The 21,189-nt window shown below is 41.5% G+C and overlaps 1 protein-coding gene across 2 annotated transcripts; it reads right to left on the reverse strand.

Annotated features, from left to right (window-relative positions):
* Nucleotides 1–114: 114 nt before the first annotated feature.
* Nucleotides 115–20,000, reverse strand: PKN3 (protein kinase N3). 2 transcript variants are annotated; one of them, XM_082775804.1, is made up of 22 exons: nt 19,618–20,000; nt 15,934–16,216; nt 15,253–15,407; nt 13,614–13,743; nt 13,358–13,509; nt 12,808–13,003; nt 12,202–12,393; nt 11,830–11,939; nt 11,192–11,335; nt 10,197–10,272; nt 9,046–9,232; nt 7,926–8,037; nt 7,122–7,195; nt 5,689–5,755; nt 5,012–5,103; nt 4,462–4,638; nt 4,310–4,372; nt 3,651–3,727; nt 2,975–3,117; nt 2,609–2,716; nt 1,968–2,048; nt 115–1,157 (listed from the first exon to the last, which is right to left on the reverse strand). In XM_082775804.1, exons 1-22 carry the CDS (start codon nt 19,636–19,638, stop codon nt 945–947), a joined length of 2,853 nt encoding a protein of 950 aa, XP_082631930.1. In that variant the 5' UTR covers nt 19,639–20,000; the 3' UTR covers nt 115–944. The 2 variants fall into 2 exon arrangements, 1 of the variants encoding a protein (XP_082631930.1); XR_014318836.1 differs by lacking the exons at nt 115–1,157; nt 2,975–3,117 and having other exon boundaries at nt 1,970–2,048.
* Nucleotides 20,001–21,189: the final 1,189 nt, after the last annotated feature.

Here is a 21,189-nt window from a genome sequence, read left to right on the forward strand (position 1 = left end):
AAGAAAATCTATCTAACCAAATGTAATTACGAAGTATGTTGCTAGGCAAATTAAATCAGCTTAACTTCCTGATTGTCCAATATTAACTCTACCAATATTTAGCTATCCCCCAAAAATACTGGATATACATATAAAAAAAAATTGAGAAAGACAACTTAACTGCAATTAGTTGGATGTGACATTTACAGAGAAAAATAAAATTGTGCCTGTTGAGCTTAATATGGTTAGCTCTGATCTGAAACATTCAGCTAACACCAAGGAGATGAAAAGCTGAAAATTCATTATGAGGAAAAGTATCTTTATTTTCAAAAAAATAGCATGTGCAAAGCTGTGGCTTCTTTATATTATTAAAAGCAATAGCTAAGATTTCACATCCTGAAAGAACTATAAAGAGATTCTTTTACCTTAAGATGTATCACTTGGATCATTACCAAACTCACACATCATTATCTTGGTTGTGTTAAAATCCATTCCTTCTTTGGCATACATACTTACGAGTAGGAATGGGCATAAAATCATTACAAAGAAGGAATGCTACATATCTATTCTAAAAAACAGGTGAGAAGTGGCCATCCTGCCTGGTATTATGCAACTTTAAAAATCTGTGCTACTTAGTGAGGCTCTTTCTAAAGAGCAACCTGGGATGCAGAGGTGACTTGGTTTCATTAAATTAAGTTCAGCTTAAATTCCACATTTCCATACATAATCAATGCCAGTGGAAGACAAATCCAGTCAAAAATGAACTACTCCTTAAGGGTAATTCACATCCAGTATCCCTCCAGAGAACAAGGCTGAAAAAAACACAGCAGAGTAACTCAGCTTGCAAGGCACTTCAGTACTACCAGTGCTATGAAGTCTGTTGCCTTTTCTGTTGCCCATGCCAAGTCCTCTCTACACCCTCTTGAGATGCTAACAATTTGTTCAAGTTTCTTACAGCATGAGAATCAAACATCTAAAAGGTGTTTGGAGACAAAGTCAAAGTCCTTGAAGACAGCCTGCTCCTTATTGGTTAGGAAAGCAACCTCCTCCGGAGGAGTCACAATTGGCTTTTGCGATGTAAACTCTTCATCAAAGTTGCTAATGTCAGTCGGATCTCTTAAAGTGGGCACAAAAGGGGGCTTCAGAGTCCTGGCGTACAAAGCTTCCCAATCAATTTCCTGTAAGAGAGGGAAGTGAACAGGCTAGATCAACATTAAGATTATTTATGAAACATGAAAGTAAGAGGAAGGAAAAAAAAACATGCTAAAGCAAACAGCATAGCTGGTGCAGGCCAGGTAGTACAGAGATCCTATACAGCCTAAGGCTGCTCTTTAGAACATCAAGGAACAAAGCTACAGCTCAAGCTATATTTAGAGGGATAAAACTAAAGTGCTGCTGTGGCCAAGGTTTATCTGTGGACTTCCCCACAATTTCTGCTGACATCAAAGTTCTTTGCTTACTCTATTGTAGAGCCAGCTGTGTGCTATAAGTAACTTCTGGCAGATGGGTAACAGCAAGGAGAAATGCTAACACCTTTGCCTAGAACAGACATATGCCACTGACCCAAAGCAAACATGTCTTTAACCCCAATTTCTCCTCGGCTCTTGTATATTCTGCAAATGCAGGTGCCATCAAATTGACTGGCAGTAACTGTCATCACTAGACAGCATCTTCTACTGCTGCAGCTTGATATATGAAGGGGTATTTGTTGATGGCTCAAAAGGAAGATCTATTTGTAGATAGAAACAGCACAATCAGAAATAACAAGCTGACCTGAAAACTTACAGGTCCCAGAAAACACACTTGGGAGGTGTCATTTCCAACATGAACTGAAACATGTATACCTGAACAGAGCAATGAGGTGCAACAGAAGCTGCCACTAAGATGTCACGGGTAACTAATGGAAATTTGCCCCAATGCCAGCAGAAAGCAAACCACTCTCATCTCAAACACAAGAGCTGAAGGGGAGGGACACAGTGAGTTCCTACCTTAAAAAAGGCCTGAATTTTAATCTCTTCTGCATCTCTTTCCCCTGCTCCCAGTCTACGTTCTGGACATTTCCGAAGAAGCTGCAGGAAAGATCAGTTCAAAATTAAACAACTGGAACAAAAAGATGAACAGAAATTCCCGAGAGAAAAACAAAGAGCTGGACCGACCCCTCAGTATCTTCTCATTCTCACTTTGCAGCAAGGTCATAACTGCTAATAATAGCCCAGGAATAGCTCCTTGTAAACAACTCGCCACCATCAGTGAGATACCCACCATAAACCACATGTAGCATCTCATCTGAACTGTGCACCTGTAACTACTGAGTCACACTCAAAAACTGATTCAAGCCATCTTTACTGAATGACTCTGACATTCCTGCCCTTGAATCAACATTTCTCCATTTCAGAGTTAGCAGCAACAGACTTCAGTAAGAAGCCTGCTTAGTCATCCTTAGACAAAAGGATAGCATTTATGTAAAGAAAAGGAACAGTATGCGTAATTTTTAAATATTTCCTTAGTCTGTGTAGGCAGCTATAGATTACACGCACACAGACACTATCAGCGCCTAACAGAGTCCCTCTGGATCCACTTAGAGTAAAAACAAATTCCTCAGACCCCCAGACGCCCCTCGAGCCATTACCTTACGGATTATAGAAAGTGCTTCAGATGAAAGGAATCGTGGATAGCGGACTTCATCATTTACAATACTATCAAAGACTTCTTCTTCATCATCTCCAGGAAATGGTGACTGCAATTGTAACATTTTTGTTTATTTAACGCACATAGCACCTGTTCCTTGCTAATAAAAAGGGATGAGTTGTACAGATTAATTACTTTTTGGCAAGCACTATGAACAACAAATATATATATATACACACACACTACTATGCTATTAAATAATAATTTATAAATAGTTGGATAATTTCACCAATATTTAATCTCAGGTGATCAGGTACTACTCTCCCCAAGACTGCTTGGTGAGATTCTTAGAGACAGGTGGTCTTACCTCACCAACAAGCATTTCATAAATGAGAACACCCAATCCCCACCAGTCTACTGCCCGAGTGTATGAGATGTCTGTCAGGACTTCTGGAGCCAGAAATTCAGGAGTACCACAGAAGGTGTTTGTGCGGTCTCCAAAACCTATTCCTGTAGGACAAGAATACTTCTGTAAAATTCAGCACACACTTCTAAATAGATCACACGAAGTCTCACCTCCTGAAAGCTATACATTATCACCTGATAATTTGATGTTAACTGTGCAAGGGCTCTCATCAATGCTTGTAAATGCCAATGACAAAGTACTGATACTTCAAGTCCCTAACAATTCTGAATAAGAGATATACAGACAAAGCTTTAATAAACAACGCAACCCAGGAACATTCCTGCAGATTCCACTGCTCATTTCCTTAAGTACATAGCTTGTAGAATCCTGTATCGTGGCTCCTTTGAGCAAAGTGCATTATAAAGTCCCTCATAATTTTCCTGAGGAGAGAAGAGCAAAGTACTCTTTCCAAGTTTATCATGGTCAGACAGATGAAACTTTTTTTTTTTTTTTAAATGGAGATGAATGCAGGTTTTATACACCCATCTCTGTACTTGTATATGTGAACACCTCACCAAAGCTCAGACCCTAAAGTTTGTTCTGATGGTTCAATATCGGCTTCACCAAAGCCACTCACCTTCCTTACACAATCCGAAATCTGCAATCTTCACAAATCCTTCAGCATCTAAAAGCAGATTATCCAATTTCAGGTCCCTGCAGGGTGGGGGGTGGGGCAGGGAGAAAGAGGGGAGGTTGGGGTGAGAAAATGTTGGATGAAGTCTAAGGATTGCCAACACCCTTTTTCGCAAGAGGCAGAAACTAGATATTATAAAGAGAATAAAAATCTACATTGAATAAAGTCTACATTTGGCTTAAACAATAACAATGTATTATTTGGAAGATTCTCCTCAATTTGTTAACATTTTCCTCTTAATGAAAGGCTCACAAAGTAGCTTAGAGCTGGGTGGGGCTTATTTTTCTGGAAAAGAGCATCCCACAATAGCATGACAAATTATTCAACTGTCCAAGTAAAAAAGAAAACAGTGAGTTACAGGTGCCCCCAGAGCATATTGACATGTCAGAGGATGAATCACCTACAACATGTCAGATGAATAGCTCTTAGATGACTTTCTTTACTGTAAGCACAATGAACATGCTGACAGCAACAAGAGATGGCGAAAATAGAGACAGAAAGATTAGAAACCCCAGCAAGACAGTTAGCTCCAAACATGTTGCTACATGAAAAATAAATTTCAAGTTACTGAACTATCTTATAGTTTATTTTTACTGCATTACCTATAAACAATTTTCTTCTCATGCAGGAATTGGAGCCCCAGGACTACACACGCTGTATAAAACCTAAAAAAGAGATATAGTTGTCAGGAAAGATATATAAGAACCAAGACAAGCGTTTACAGTGCCTGGAAACTAGACTAATTCTAACTCACCGTGCCATATGCTCTGGAAAAACATCTTCATGTATGCGCATCATAAGATCACCACCTGGAGTATATTCCATCACAAAACAAGCATGATGAGGTGTCTGGAAACATGCAAACATGTTCACAAGGAATGGATGATCAGAAGAATTGACCACCTCAAATATTCTCTTCTCACAGTTCAAGCTGCCAGGATTTAAAGAATTAAAATGTCAGTGTTAAAACTTGGCAGAAAAGCCTGTTTTGAAAAAGACAGAATGAAAAATAAAATCTTTACATCTTAAGTAAAAGAAATGTTAATTTCTAGGCTAATACAATATTTATCTTTAATACTTCCAAACCTTGAATTTTAGATTGCTCTTCAGGTATGTATCATTGCACCAGAAGCTAGAAAGCAGTGCTGTTCTAAGTTTCTTTATTCCTTATTTTTAGTTATCCCATCCCTAAGGTCACTCAACCTTAACAGCACCAAGAGTGGTATACATCATACCTACTAATGGTTCATTACAGGTGTGATAAAGTAGCTGTGACAATAGTACCATCTCTAAACAAAGCTCACCTATCAATTTCATCTCTCCTAATAATATCTTTTTTCTTCAAGGCTTTGATTGCATACAGCTTCCCGGTTGCCTTGTATTGGGCCAAGAGTACCTGAAAGACAACAGAAATGCTGTACTTCAAACAAATGTCATTTTCTTGTTGGATTACTTTGACTCCCACTGACAAAAACTATTTCCATCCACTCCACACAGTCATTCTCAAAATCAAGCTCAAGTAATTCCAAAAATGGAGCACATTTTCCTACTCTGTGCTGCAACAGCCCAGAATGATGTCACTGTAAGTTACGTTCTTCTCAGAAGCAGTACTACCACAACTGGTCCAGTGCTTTAAAAACAAATCAGTGCTCTAACAGCAAGCAACTATGCACACACTTACGGGAATGAAGCTGTTCCACTAGTGATCACAGTGATAACAAAAAGAATGGTAACGATGTGCTCTGTGAAATGATTTGGCACTCCACGGAGGGTTTTCTCCAGGCTTTGAAGCCACAAATCTTCGGGAGTTTTGGCTGCTAACAGGAGTACAAGTGGTTTGTGCATTTGGGTTGGGTTCGTTTTGTATATCTGCAGTGCAACAAGTATCTTCTGTACTGCAAAATTTGAGACTCCAAAGCAGAGACCCATCTTCACAATCACATTCCTACTGCCCTCCACAGAGCAAGCACTTCTACACTACCTTCCCAAAGTGTCCACGTCCCAGCATGGCGATGCAGCGAAAATCCTCAAGCTGAACTGCCTTTTTTCTACAGAGAAACAAAGAAGAATTGCTGAGACAATACCCAAAAGTTAAAGAAAGACAACAAAGGAGCATGTTTCTGTATTAGGGGAAGCAGCTCTGTACAGCAAAAGGGGAAGTGAACAGCTGCATCAGCTACTTCTTGCCTAGGCTCGAATCCTGAAAATTAGGCCTGCTGCTGCCGTTCTGCCCCTGAAGAAAGGAGCAGGTGACTAACTGTAAGGCAAGAAAACTGCTCCCAGTGCTAGTACTCTGCCTTCCATCTGTACTGGCAACAGGAGCAACAATTCTGTCTCTCCAAGGCTTGTTTCCCATAACGGGATTAGTTGCCTGCATCCCCATTCTTGGGAGAGTAAAATTCAATTTTGCCTACGTTCCTTTCAGTAGACTCAACAGCAATTGTGATAATCAGACATGAACATACATATCACGTGTCACTAGGACAAAGGCTTAATAAGAATAGAAGTTCTCAAACAGGAATTGGAAATGAAACAAGAAGAGACAAGAGACATAAGATGTTGCTGGGAAAAACACAACATAACCAAATAAAGAGATTCTATAGAACATTATATCCGCTACAAGGTGTTACCAAGGAAACTCAGACTGAAGAAATGCTTGGAAAGAATTAAAAAAAAAAAAAAAAAAAAACACCACCCCTTCCACTAAAGGCTTAATCCAGGAACACCTTTAAAAGGCAGCAGATGTTCTGTACTCCACCAGTGAGTGAAATGAAGGTCTCAGTAGGCACCCATGAAGCAGTCAACTCCCTCCTCAGCCTTCTCAGAGAGAAGGTAGGTAGCATCTGACTGCATCCTGACTCTAGAGTTTTGAAGATGGAACCACACAAAAGTGATGCTGAAGTTATGAAAATATTCTAAGATCTGAACTGAAAGATCAGCTTAGATAGATTTTATTTGTGCTTTTTCAGACAGTATTTGTTCATCAATAGTATTTTTTCAACTTGCCTTGTTTTTGGTGTATTTCTTATTGTTTACCTTTTTTATAGGCAAGTTGTATATGAAACTGCCACAGACTATAAGCTCTAGGGATGCCAAAAGTGTTTCTGAAATTTCTCTCTTAAAATTCTACTTAGACATGTCTAAATGCACTTTATCAGAAAATTTCATACATAAGGAAGCACTGGAAGACAGTTAAGTGACTTTAACTTCTACTGAAGTCAGCTATCACACTGCCTGTGGACATGTAAAGTTCAGAGCAGACTTTTCATGGTATTGTCCACACTTGGCGCTAAGAATCTGCTCCTGAGAAACCAAAGAATATTTTAAGCAGAATTTTGGCCTGTGTGCTCAAGTATTTCAGCCCAGTTCTTCTTTAATCTGTGACCCGAGACAGCCCATGCTGTCCACAGTTACCTTGGAGATGCCTGGATTGGAAATTCTGTTAAAGCAGAGCTGCAAGACTTCTCAACATGCAGCCTTTTCAGACACTAGGAACAGAGAGAAAGTTGCAGTATGTTATCCTCTGGAATCACCAAATCAGATGTGAGCACCCACATCCAAATTTCCTCCAGTGTAATGATCCAGTATGACATGTGCTTGCAGTTGGTCATCGCCTCTGCTTAGAGGGAAGCAGCATGAAAACAAGTTGTTTGTGGCCACACAAAACAATTCCCTTGTAAAATATTTCCTGGATAGAATGAATTCCTTTAAAAATAAAGGCTTTAAAAAGTTTAGGGAAAAAAATCTCTTTCTAGGATAAAGGCATTTCATGTCCCCAAAAGAACCACAGTGATCAGAGAATACAGTCTCCTCTATTGCCAAAACCAACCAAGAAGGGTTGGATGTGGTAGAACACAAGTTGTTAGCATCATCCTGTACAATCATCCTGCTCCTTCCTCTCAGGAAAGGAGAGCTCTTAGTTTTGCCCATTTTCTTTAATCACAAATAACTTTATCTGGTCCTAAAAGCCTGCTGACCCTTTGTCCCTACCTTTTCTGTTGAGTCATCTGTTTTGTATTCCTGTCCTGAACTTCCAATGCTGACCTACCTCCCACTTTGTTTCTCCAAGAAAAGCAACCTATAATTAAAAAAGAGCTGCAACACTTTCATAAAGACACCGTGCCAAAACAGCTTACTGGACTCTCAACCCTTGGAGACCAGCCAGCTAACAAGGAGGCACCTGCCTGAAGTACAACTAATTTCTCTGGTAACCATTACCGGAGAATCTGCAGGAGATGGTGTTGATTCTTTGGAGTTGGCCATGAGAAAAAGGCGTGGAGGCTTGGGTGGTGCTTCATCATCATAGGTAAGCTTAGCCACAGGAAAGTCACTGCATTGGTAAGATACAATTGAAGGAGAACCGTTTAGATCAGACCAGTAGACACAGACACAAATGTATCACCTTTACTATGTAAGCAAAGTTTAGCTCTGTCCAATATACTAGACAAGAGACTGTTCGATTCACACAGCAAGTCTGTGAAGTATCTTAAATTGTTAATGGTTAGACTCACATGTCAGCATTTCTCTGATGCTATAAAATTAATGCTACATTAATTTAACATAGAAATAAGTGACTGTGATCAAGAATTTAAACCAACCCTTGACTAGTAGTTGACTGTTTTTTTTCTTTTCTAGGTCTTGTGAATCAGTGGGAATAGTTTCTTCTAGAGAATGACTAATTCTCTAACGACTAATTCCAACAATTTTAGAAAATTTAGATTTTTTTTTTTAAAGAATATTTAAAAGCCTAATTATATAACTTCTGAGTGTTACATTATGCTAGTGGTTGGGGTTTATATGTAACCTCTTGAAAGAAGAGTACATTTTTTACCAAACAATTGTACTGTGACTTTGCAAAGAGTTTAGTTACTGTACCAGTGAAGATATTTAATGAGTGGAATTTTCTTTCCTTTACAGTGCAGAACCAGTACATCTTTCTGTGTATATAAAATAACATTTGAAAATCTGCTTTATTTTTTTTTTCTGCATTATGGTGTTTACTTATGACCACTTTTCTGCCCACAGTTCTTACTGCAGAGGAAAAGAAAGCTACTGAAGATCCCCTGGCTCTGGAACACACGGCTTGTTAGGACAGTAATTTTGAAAATTGGTCCAGCTGCTAACAATAAATCAGAGGTAACCACAGGGTATTGAACAATGTACCAAAACCACATTGTTTCTGGCAGCATTGTCTTTTCTTAAGATCCTGAATTAAATTTCACAGACATAATTTTCTTATCAATATCTTCCTCCACCTTAGTAAGACGCAACAGAATTTTAAGGTGTATTTTATGCTTACTCCAGACTACTATCCAGCAATACTCAGCACACAACTTACCTACTCAGCTTGGTTATTGAGTCAGCGTGATTTTGTGTGGGAACTGGAGAGAAGTCTGTATGAATGGGATCGTGAAGTGGGGGACTCAGAGTGCTCATTGAACTACACGGAGGGAGGAAGCTCATCATCAGGCGACCCCATGCAGCAACATTCATGTTCATTTGAGGAGCTCGGAGAAATTCTTTCCCTGGAGGAGTCATAGTCAAAACACCAGTGAGATTACAATGCATGAATTACAAACCCTTGTTAAACTACCATTTTTACCCAAACACCTGTGGGCTTACTCAAAAAATGTAGTCCACCCTACAGAGAATGAACTTTCTTTCAGGGAATAAAGTTTAACGATGATGAAAAAAAACTATTTCACCCAAGTTCAGATCCATATAGTATCATAACAATCCCCAAGTAGAAGCTGCATAAGATATTAAAAATTGATCTTATTTTAAGCCAGATTTTCTTCTGTTTCTACACTGCATTTTAATCATTCAGCCTGTTAACAGAAAGCTTCTGAAAATATCTTTAAAACAGTAAAACATTCGGTATTTTTTCATTATTTTTTACCACCTTCTAAAGAACACAAACATAAAATCTAATTTATTCTCACTAACAGTCCTCTGTATGTAAAATCTTACCTTATTCAGCTTCACAGGAAAAAAAATGCAGGCAAAAAAAAGTATGCAAGTCATTCCAGTCCTTAAACTGAGATGCCAACTCTAGCTTGACAGACAATCAATAGCCTGTTCATGCTACAATCTTGTATAATTCAGAGTTTTTCTTCCAATACCTGTTCTTTCATCAGTAACGACACTGCTGGGTAAATTAGTACAGCCTGAGTCCTAGATCTTGCTAAGAAATCTGTTAAATAGCTAGTAATTACATCTTCCTAACGCTGGTAACTGTGAAGATAAACACTACAACAAGATCACAGCATCACACATCATGCTGCAGCCAGGCTGGCTACACTTTTTGCAATCAAACAAACTTTCACATTCTAATAAAGCCTACACAAAACACACACACAGTAATTAGCAAGCATTGTAATGTGCCTCACAAATTTAATGAGATAGAAGAGCATGCAAGACTAGTTGTGCAAACCCCTGCCCTCACCCACACACCCTAAATAGTAAGCAGTCAGTTCTCTGGCAGCTTACCTTTCTGTTTGGGGAAAATACGTTTCTGTCGTTGCAGTTTTGGCTTTCTCTCAATGACAGGATTACAGAACATCACCTGTCAGAGAAGTAAACGCGATTTGTCAAGATGCTTTATTTACACTATGAACACAAACTTGCACACGTGCACTGTCATCAAATTCTCCATTCATAACTTGTTGGTAAGTTAGGAGTCACTCCCACAGACAAGATTCCACATCTTGTTATTCTAGCTTCACCCTCTAAACATCTGTTATTTCAATTGTGGTTTTAGATGTTGGAATCTTCTGCTACCTGAAGCGCAGAACCCCTCTCCCCAGATTAAGACCAATTCACATCCCAAAGAAAATGTATTTCATTCATAAAGCTACAGGAAAAAAAAATGGTTTATAATACAGCCATTCATAGGGTGGGAAAAAACAGAACAAAATAAAAAAAAGAGGGGGGACAAATTTTGGTACATAAGGTGAAGACCCTACTGTTGGAAAGTTAACCCACAGAATCTTTCATTACAACACACAGCAGAAAGTACTGCGGCTTTTAAGGGATTATCTGGATGATCTCTTCATTGATGGTACTTCAAATTCTTTATTACTAGCCTCAGAAAGATGATAAAATAAGTATACCCAGAGGGAATTTGGATCTGTGATTCTACAGTCTGTGTAATTCAAACCTGACCATTAAGCCATATGTTTAATTAAAGTGTCACCAATGACTCATAATGAAAGCAAATAAAAAAAAAAACAACGGATTTCACAGCGCACACACATAATTACGGAGGAGAAGCTGAAAAGACACTCGAGGCTATGGCACGTGCACATCTTATTATATCACATTGCTCCTTATTGTTGTGTGATATTGATGCGAAAGGAGTCACTCTACCCTTCTATATTTTTGCTCCTTCTGCTCCTTGTATATTGAATTGAACAACTGCTTTCAGGGCAGGCACCCTACATAGACAGAATTCTCTGAAAAAGAAACAAAGCTAACATTGATACCTCTGCAAAAAGCATTCCTTGGGGTTCAAGCAAGAGGCACATCCCATGGCGTTCGTTATCAAGGAAATCATCCAAACGTAAAAACTTCACTGCACACAGTTCTCTCCAGTCTCTCCAATAGATAGCAATTTCTAGCTCACGAGACTGGGCAGAATGGGGGTGGGGGTGAGAGGAGGAGAGAAAAAAGCAGAAGAGTTACGTACTGCCCCATGCTCTGGTCATGCCACACACACATTCTGCTGTAAAATTCAGTCAACTAGACAGTATGAATAAGAAACTTCTTTAATCCTTCTGTTTCTCCGCTGTCTCTGATGTTTTCAGATCTTCCCAGCTACAGACCCTTTTGGAGGTGGCTGTCCTCGCTCTCCATTTTAGAAATGCTTATTAAAGTCACTTTGCTGGTAAGATGAAATAAAACTGCTCAGATACTGAGAAAAGGACAACAGATGCTGTTCAGGCTGATTCTCTGCCAGAGATGCACTGCCTTAGGGGGGAAGACTAAGACAACTGGTACATAAAAGCACATGAGGACAGTGCCAATACAGAGATGAATTAAATGGAATTGCAGCTAAATGAGCAAACCAGGTAAGGTGAAATGGAAAAACAAATACAACTCAGGAAATCTAAGGCAGCCTTACCCGATCCAACTCAATGACAAAGCTCTGGTCCCACGCCTGGTTATTAACTGGTCCCCAGTTTGTTTGGCCAACCACTTTATTGTCCACTTTGAGCACAGCAAGGACTTCATCTGGACAAAGGAGAGAACATGGATTATAATCTTTTATATTGCTATAAAACTAAAGACAGTCTCTCATGCTGAAGGTGAATATCCCAATCAAATATAATTTCCATGAGATAACTATAAGGAACAGTTTGGGGTTTTTTTGTTCTCTAATCTTTGAAGAAACCAGGTTTCTCATAATTAAACTCATATCAGACTAACACTGTATCCAGACGAGATTCCCCCAAGCCCCCAGTGCCACTTACAAAATGAGGAACCCTATACTCACTACATAGATCTTCATTCCGCAGGTACTTTCCTGCAACACTACGGCCAGGGATACCCAGGCCAACTCTTGTTCGGGTAAGGGACTTCAAATCACTTGGACTGCCAGGGACAGGAGAAGAACCAGCCATTCGGGAACGTCCTGGAACATTTTCCAATAGATCTTGACACCCCATCAGTCTCACTTCCAGTGTTCCTGAGAGATAAATTCAGGAGGGTAAAAAACGTTATTCCGTAAAAGCCAGAAGTGATTCTAGTCAACCTGTCCTCACAGAAGTCCAAGAATTTCTCAGGAAATGGACTAATATCTTAGATGTACCCCAGGTTAGAACAGTATAGAATAGCATAGAATAGAATAGTTCAGTTGGAAAGGTCCTAAAAAGATTATAAAGTCCAACAACCTATTTAATAGTTTAAATAGATTTAATAGATTTTAATAGACTACAAATCCATATGATCAGAAAGCTTTTATGGACCTAGAAGAAGTAAGTACTGTTCATAGAAAATCAAATGTTCGTAAAACAAAAGGCATTACAACAATGAGAAGAAATGCAACACTTCTTTTTCTTTAATCCTCCCCACAAAAGCATGCCATGCAGGATTTATGTACCTGTAAGGGCTGTAGGTTTGATGACTGAAGTAGGTTGGATAATGCCATGCTGAGCTCCCAGGGAAGAAGTATTTACCAGTTCCTGCTTGATCAGTGCTCGTTTTGGGTGATCAGGAGAAAGTTCACTAAGCTGATGTTCCAAGGACAAGCGCAGCAGATCAATCTTCTGAGAGGATTCTTGCAAACGACCCTGAGCCTAGCAATGCAAAGTAGAACAGACAGCAGGCGGAAGCTCCCCAATTAACAGCACCAGTCCAGGTACTATTATTCCTTTATGAACTACCAGAGATGGTCTCAAGAAAAGACCTGATAACATCTTACTAACAAAGGAATAAGAAGGAATATTTTCCTATACATCCTGACCACCCCAACAGCATCACTTCCAACATTCCTAAGGAATTTCACGAAAGCAAGGAACATTACTCCTAGAACTAAAAGTGACACCAAACAGTCTGTCCTCACAGTCAGGAGTTTCCCAGATTCATAAACCCTGGTCATTTCTGCTCATTTGTGATAAATCACTGATGTTGAGGCATAAACAAGTGCTTACCTCAGCTAAAAACTTGCGATCCTGTACCCGACTCCCTCCTAGGATCTTCAGCACATTTTTTGCCCCTTCGGCTACAGCAGCTTCAATGCGCAGATGATGTCTCAGCTCCTCAATGCGCAGCTCCACAGCACTGATAGTGGTCCCCAGCCTCACTGGCCATTTTGGAGATAAAATACAGTGAGAATGAAAACTGACTAATCTGGATCTTGGAGCTCTGGCCACATCTTTTATGGGCTGCATGCTTAAAACACCCTACCTGCTGGATCCACTGCATCTTCCATCCCTCCTGCGGACTGAGATACCTTCACAATTTGCATGCGGATTATTTCGATCTTTGTCTTACTGTCTTGAAGCATCTGCTGAGCTGTAGCCAGCAGTTTACGCTCCTGCCAAAGAGAAAGCACGTGCAGAGAAAGGACCATGCTCATTAAAAATGGATAATGGTGATGTGTTCAGCATAGAGGGTGAGATGGCACCTGCAAGAAGGGTCATAAATGATCCTGAAATAGTTTACATAAGCAGTTATGTAAAGGAGACACTGCTGAGGATCAAAGACTTCAAGATCATTATCCCCATTTTTAGAGGGAAAGGACAGGTCAAGGAGTCTTTGATGGACTATGACACCGAAGGATAAAAAGAAGATGAGTTGCTACAAAACAGGGTCTGCCTTGTAGTTATGCAAGTTAATACCAAACCTTGCAGTCACTGAAACTTGTGGCTGACTGATAAGCTGTGCTTGCAGTATTTTGTGAGCAAAGGTTTTGAATAAATCAAAATAGCACAACCCTCTACAGTGCTGGTCTTACTGAATTAAGCTTCATAATAAGCTTGGATTTTTTTTAATTATCCTTTGAATTTTAAATATCATTATGTCAAGCTCAGTAAGTGACATGAATACGAAACCATCCTAAACTAACTAGTGGTATCAAAACATTACACCAACTCAGTGAACAATACCAATGCTTTTTTTAACTCTATTTTCTCAAGTCACTGATTTAATGTACCTATTTATACTGTCCTCACTACCTTCCCAAGCTTGGAAAAGATTTTCTAGAGATAGCACTTCTATCTCGTTACTTCCTGTAAGATATTTTTCTCCAGCTCAGATCATCTGCCTCTAGAGTCACTGTGAACACTGGCGTTAGCCAAGTTAAGCATCTAGACCAAAGAATGCAAGTAGAGCCTGTAGTGGGTAGGAAAAAGTAGCTCTTTCCAAAGATGTATTCATTTGTTTGTCAATGATAACAGAAGCTACTCTGTAGGTAGCTAGAACTTTCCCCTGAGACTGCAGAACGGTTTAGGTGGCTAAGGTAAAACAATATGATTCCCAGCTCCATCATCAGTATCACTAAGCAACATTCGAGAATCAGAGAATGGTTTGGATTGGAAGGGACCATGTTCACCATGTAGAAATTGCCAACAGGATAAAACCCGCCAGACTATGCCAGCCTGGCTGCTGTAGTAACTCCCCTCTCATAGTGATCATCATCAGATGATTAACAAAAAGGCACAGGCAACTACATCATCGGCCAAAGTAGAATAAACTGCCCTTCCAGAAAAGCCTTGTGCTGCCATCCAGTAATTATAGATTAGCTTAATTTCTTGACAAATGAAACACAGTCCATCCAATTCCTTTTAAATTTTTGCTAAACTCCTAAAATCTGCACATTAGACTCATTATGAAATCTTACTATCATATGATTAGTTGTCCTGTGCAGCATTGTGACATGCTGTCACTATGCTGAGAACAAATATGCAGAGCTAGGGTTCAGTCAAGCAAGCTTTGCAAATTAATTTCTTTCACACACTACCTACCAGAGAGGGTTTGTGTATTGACTTTAAATACAGATTTTGTTCCAAGAATCCATGTTCCCAAATGGTTTATTCCTGCTTACCTTGGATGTTGCACTTGAATACATTTGGATCATATTCTCAGCTCCTTGCTTGACTTTCATTTCAACGTGTAGTTGCTTTTTCAGAGCTTCAACCTTCCTTGCCATGGGGTTTGGGTTTCTTTCCCAGAGACAAGGGTCTGGAGATAAAGACCCATCTGTACATAAAACATCATCAGTATCATTAATCTTTCTTGTTTTATTTCACTGGATGATTCTAAAAAAGAAGGTTAGGCTATAAAACAACACGTAGCAAGGTCTTGCCTAGAAAACTGACTGCAAAATTGTTTCAAATTAAGCTCAAGCTCATAAGCATTTCTTAATTTATCAGTGAACTGCTCCTAACAAGGATTCTACTACTTTTATACTTATTCATCCCATAAACTACTTGGACCTTCAACTGCCCAGAAACTCTACTCAAATCTCTTCAATTCCATCTACAGCCAGCTCCTGAACATTGTCCATGCGCAGCATTCTCAGATGGTCTTCTCCCCACAGTGATCTCTCATTTGCCTCCTTTCACCTTGATTGCCCCGTGCCCAACATTTTACTGCACAGATTATTTAATTGGCTGAATACCAGCAGGTAACATTCCCACTGCTTGCAAGTCCTCAACAGAAAATGTAATTAAACTAGCACTGAAGCACTACAAAATTTTCCTGTCAATCGTGATTCATGGCATACCTGTCTTATTCTCCTCTTTGTCTGTTATGACAATCCTTGCATTAAGCTCCTGAAGTTCCCAATGAAGTTGCTCTAATTTCCGGTTAGAAGATTTCAGCACATGCTCTATATGAACAAGATTCTTTCTGTCTGTTGTCGCTTTACGCAAGTTCTCTGCTCCCTCTTTAATCTTCAGTTCTTTTTGTATAGCACGGCGAAGTAGTTCCTTCTCACCCTCCAGTTTTTGCTGGAAGCTTGGATCCATTAAGTTTACACCATTGCCTAGCTGCAAGAGACAGCTGCCCTGCAATCAAGCAGCATTGAGAAAGGGGATTTCAGAGATAACGCAGTTCAATCTTTTTTTTTTTTTTTTTATGATATAACAATACCCTCATAAGATTCTACCTCTTTATTTCATTCAGCAAATGGTTCACACAAATTCTGAAGCCAACCTTTTCACAGAGATTTCAAGATGACCACACCTAGATTTAAATTCCCGAGGACAGAAGGCAACTTTGATCTTACTATGACATAATTTAGTTTTAAACCACAGTGGAGACAAAATCTTACTTTTCTTCTTGTTATTTAATGGCTACACAAATATTTGTTCTTCCAGTATCAAAGCCCAGCCAGTATTTGCTCTTGTCTTGATTAACTTTTACTAGTACGATGTAGTGGATACAGATTTTTATCTGCATATGCCTTGATGTTGACTTGACTTTCCAAAGACATCTAACAAAAAACCTGTTAAAGATTTTTAGGAATGTCATGATCATGAATTAACTTTGAGCTGCTACCCAAAGAAGAAAAATGTAACCCTTGCAAGAGTTTCTACAAATGAACAAGCAAAAGAGTAAGCTTAACTTGCAGCTGTTTCTGAAAAGGTAACCAGCCTGTTGTCTCAAGCTTTGTTCCGCCTGTGGTTTACAGGCAGTAAGACCACATTAAACTTTTGATTATTCTGAGTTGCATTAGCAGCAGCATTTAGGTTTGCTCAGGGCTTTGTTTTATACCATTTTCAATGCTCCTTGTTCTTGCTCAATATGCCTCATCAACAGCTCTGGACAGCAGTGCTCTGTTGACAGACTGAACACACACACACAGTACGGGCAGTAGCAGCACCTGCATATCTCACTGACCACAAAAGCACTGAACTCAAAACAGGAGCTGGGAAAGCTTTATCCACAAGGATGCTGCCTAAGACCTCAGGAAACAGACCCAAACAGGAAGTGATGCTTGTCTCTTCAACAGGAGAAATGGCTTTATGGCATTAAGAGCAATTAACGTATTAATAGGCTAGCATTAACTACTCATCATGTTCCCCACTTAAATTTAAAAGACACAGCTGCACAGCCAAACTCTGCTCCACTAACCAGCTTGGGATCACACAGCACGTCAGCGACTAAAGACAGAATTTGAATCCTGACTCGCTTTCACATTCTTTAACTGGTTGACCACATTTCCAAAAATAAACCACACTGGTTTTGTATTATTTGGATACATTACTACACTTTAAAAGTGTGCTATACATCCAAACCCTACGCCACCCGCACACAGATACACAATTATTCAATCACACTATTTGTATATTTTATTGTGCAGCTTGAAGACCCAAACAAACATCCTTGATCAGTTTTCAGTACGACTTCAGCCTAACAGCAAAATAATTAAAAAATAAAAAGGAAAAAAAATCTATTTTAAAGTTGGCCTAAAACCAAGTTGGGTCTGCAAGAGATGCACGATAGCCAAAATAGGAATTGTTCAGATTGGTAACAAAACAAAAAGGTTCAGATTAACATCCTGATTCCAGGAAGTTCTCGCCCAATTAGTAAAGCCAGGAACTAAGCCAGAGCTTTGAAAAACATCCAAGGTTTTGTGAGGAAGAACTTGAATCATGGAGTTCCTGAGTCACAGGCAACCTCTACCAGCTCTAAGTCGGAAAATCAGAAAGCTCTTTATCCATTCTGTAACGAGCAACTAAAAGGAGTTTGTTGGGTATAAGTTTCATTTAATAATCAGAAAAAGCATGCAGATTTATTTTATATCCAAACTATGCAAACAGAGGTAAGCAATCCACCCGTTCAATCTGCCCAGAGCAATTGAATGAATGAATGAATGGTGTGAGATTAATGCTGACAAATGGTACTGAATGCAGAGACCCAGGTATTGATTCAGAGAACAGGTACAGTCTGAGCAGTTGTCAGGTCAATCTTCCTCCACATCACTCTGCCAAAAGTGAGCCTGAATACCAGTTAATGCACCATGCTCATTTTCTAAATATATTTAGGATATAAACATGGTCTGTTTTACTGGATCCTTCTTCCCCTCTGTAGATCAGGGAGTGCCATGACAAAGGCATTGTTTGCACCAGGAACACAAAATATTCTATTACTGAGGAGTACGAGAGATCCAAATTTGCATTCGGGTTGATGCATTTTGCATTCTGAGTCAGGAATGTCAGTGGGGTGTCAGGATACTGCCCCAGCCCAGGCTGCAGCTGTTCTTGGGTTCCCAGAGAAGGTCGCAGCCCTTTAGGGTATGTCTCCAGCACAATCCAGAAACACATTTACAGTGCTCACAGAAATACCCAAGCTAGCTTAAATTAACTTGCTTTTGGTACTTTTAGCAGGGCTGCCAGAACTCACCCAGGACTTCAGCTAGTCTCATGCCTTACTGAAGCATCTAGATTGCTTCCTAACTAGCAAAGATTGCAGCAGGACCAAAATTACACTCAGTCCTCCGGATTGCAGCCCAGAAAGATCCCATCCCTGGGGCTGCTACACCCAGCCTGGCAACGAGCTTCACCTGCACAAAGCCCAGGGTGAGCCAGCCTTTAGAGCTGCACGGGTGACACAAAAACTGATTTATGGTTTGATTTAATGAGCTAGCGGTCATGAGGCCGTCTCTGCTGCAGCCCACACGCATTTGCCGGGATGTTTTAAATCCCCTTTTTCACTGCAACTTCGTGCTGCAGCAACAAGGGCCATGTTGGGCAACCTCATGTGAACTACGTTCACTTTTTATGAGAAAAGGCCACTGCTAGGTTTAGAAAAAGGCAGCTGGAATCCCACCTGGAGCCAGTCCCCTTTCCAACCCCAAGGCAGGCAAGGTTTCCTAAGCAAAGAGCCCAGGCCAGCTGCACGATGGGGAGCCCCTCATCGGGCCTGTAGCAATGGCACCGAAAGCTTTGTGCCATTGCTTCTCACACAGATTAGGCTTGAAATACCTCCAGCAGGCTAGCATCTCCCCTGTTGCATGGGGCTGACCCCAAAAATTAATGCCCTACCCAGCGGGGAGCCTCGCTGCGCCCTCCTCACACACACCCCTTCACCTCCAAAAGGGGCCGCGGTGTTCGGAGCAGGCACCGGCTTTACCTGAACCCCGTTTTCCTGAGGCGACCATTTTTAGGGACAAATCTGAGGGGCATTTACAGGGGCTCCCACCCACCCACCCTCCCTCCCCAGAGGGGGCGCGAGGGCGGCAAACCCCGCTGCCCCCCTACCCTGCCCAGCGGGCAAGGGGCTCCAAGCGGAGCTCAAAGCCGGGATTTCCCAGCGGGGGAACGGAGGAGACCCCCCCAAAAAGCAGAGGGAGGACCCCCAACCCCACGGGGCGAGCGCCCTGAAGGAGGAGGGGGATCCCCATCCCCTCAGGAGAGCCTGGCCACGCCGGCTCCCCTCTGAGCCGCCCCTCCGCGGCGCTCACCTGCGGGGTCCCCGCCGCCATTGCTCCGTGAGGCACCGCCAGCAACGGGCACTTTTCTTTCTTTTTTCTTTTTTTTTTTTTTTAAACTTCAGCCTTCCCGGGAAGCGGCGCCGCCAGCGCCCTCTCGCGGGGGCCGGGCGAGCCCGGGAGAGTTCCCGGCGGGCGACCCTGAGGGAACGGGGAGAGGAGGAGAGCCGGGAGCCTCCCGTCCCCACACCCCGCCCGCGGTGCTCCCCGGCCGGTCACGGCTCCCAGCCCTGTCGGGAGCTCGTCCCGGCCGTCTTCGTTCGCCATGAGTCGGGGGAGAGGGGGGAGAGAACTGGCGGCGAGGTCCCGCGGAGCGGCCGGCAGCAGAGCGGCGCCACAAGCCGGACCCTGAGGAGCCTGAGGTACCGCCCGCTTCCCGCCGCGGCGAGGCGAGGCGAGGCTGGAGGGGATCCATGTCCTCCTTCAGGCACAAAACTCGCGGTTTTGTGCCAAAGTGGCGGTACGGAGACACGAACGGGGACCGGGCTCCTTAGCTGGGTGCCTGACATCTCCTCCAAGCCGGGCGCTGTGAGGGGAGACCCCCGCGGCGTGTCCCAGCCCGGGCACGGTTTGTGGTGCTGGGACCACTGAGGTGGTTTCCAGCCCCGGTTCTGCACCAGCGGCTTGTAACCGGCTTTGGTGTGAGGGGGACAGGCAAAATGCTGCCCTCCCGTACACGGGGTGCTGCCCTGGAAAGGGGAGGACGACTGTCTCCAGCACTGCTCTTTGCCTAACTTTCCCTTCGCAGAACTGCCCCTCTGTGGAGCAGGATCAAGATCCCGCCTTTTCAGCTGAATATTTGAGTCAAAAATAACCTAAATGCATTGACAAGGCTCTCAGTAACCCCCCAGCTTTCATCAGTAAAAACCCAGCGTGCTGCTATACTGCTTTAGTGTTGTGACATGCAGCGTGTCATAGGCCCTGTGTTTAAAACAAGTGAAAAAGGCGCTTTCTGCTTTCAGGTGGTAGAGACCTCCTCTTCTAAGATCCCTCCTCAGCAGTTTTGCATAATATTATTATTGCACGAATACACACATTCTGTCCTGAAACAGTACACAACCTGGAGTCAGAAGGGAGCCAGAGCTGACAGTATTCCCACATACAAAGCTAGAAGGATGCTAATAAACAGAAATGTTTTCCTTTTATTTAATTAGAGCAGATTTTCTAACATAAGCATTTTGTAAATGGTCTGCAAGTGAATAATTAGTAAAAGGAAATCACCAGAAAATGTAAAATTGAAATCTAGTTTAATCAAGTTGAATTAATAAAGCCTTAGACTTCTATAAAACCTTTGAACACACTCCTGTTGTTAATAAAGCAAGTGCATTAGATTAATAGAAACCCGTCTGGAACCTGCTGCTATTTGTAACATGGTCCAGGCTCCATTTAGCGCTTAAGGAATGACTTTAATTAGACTGTTCATTCACTGGAAATACTGGAAAGGGAAAAGATAAAGTAGTAGGCGTTGAATTTTTTGGGCAGGGACATTACTGCATCTGCAGTGGGCAGGGATCTGGGCCCCATTTGGCTCTGTGAGCTGCAGAG

This window comes from Aythya marila, assembly GCF_965140915.1.
Source record: "Aythya marila genome assembly, chromosome: 19".
Lineage (NCBI taxonomy): Eukaryota > Metazoa > Chordata > Aves > Anseriformes > Anatidae > Aythya > Aythya marila.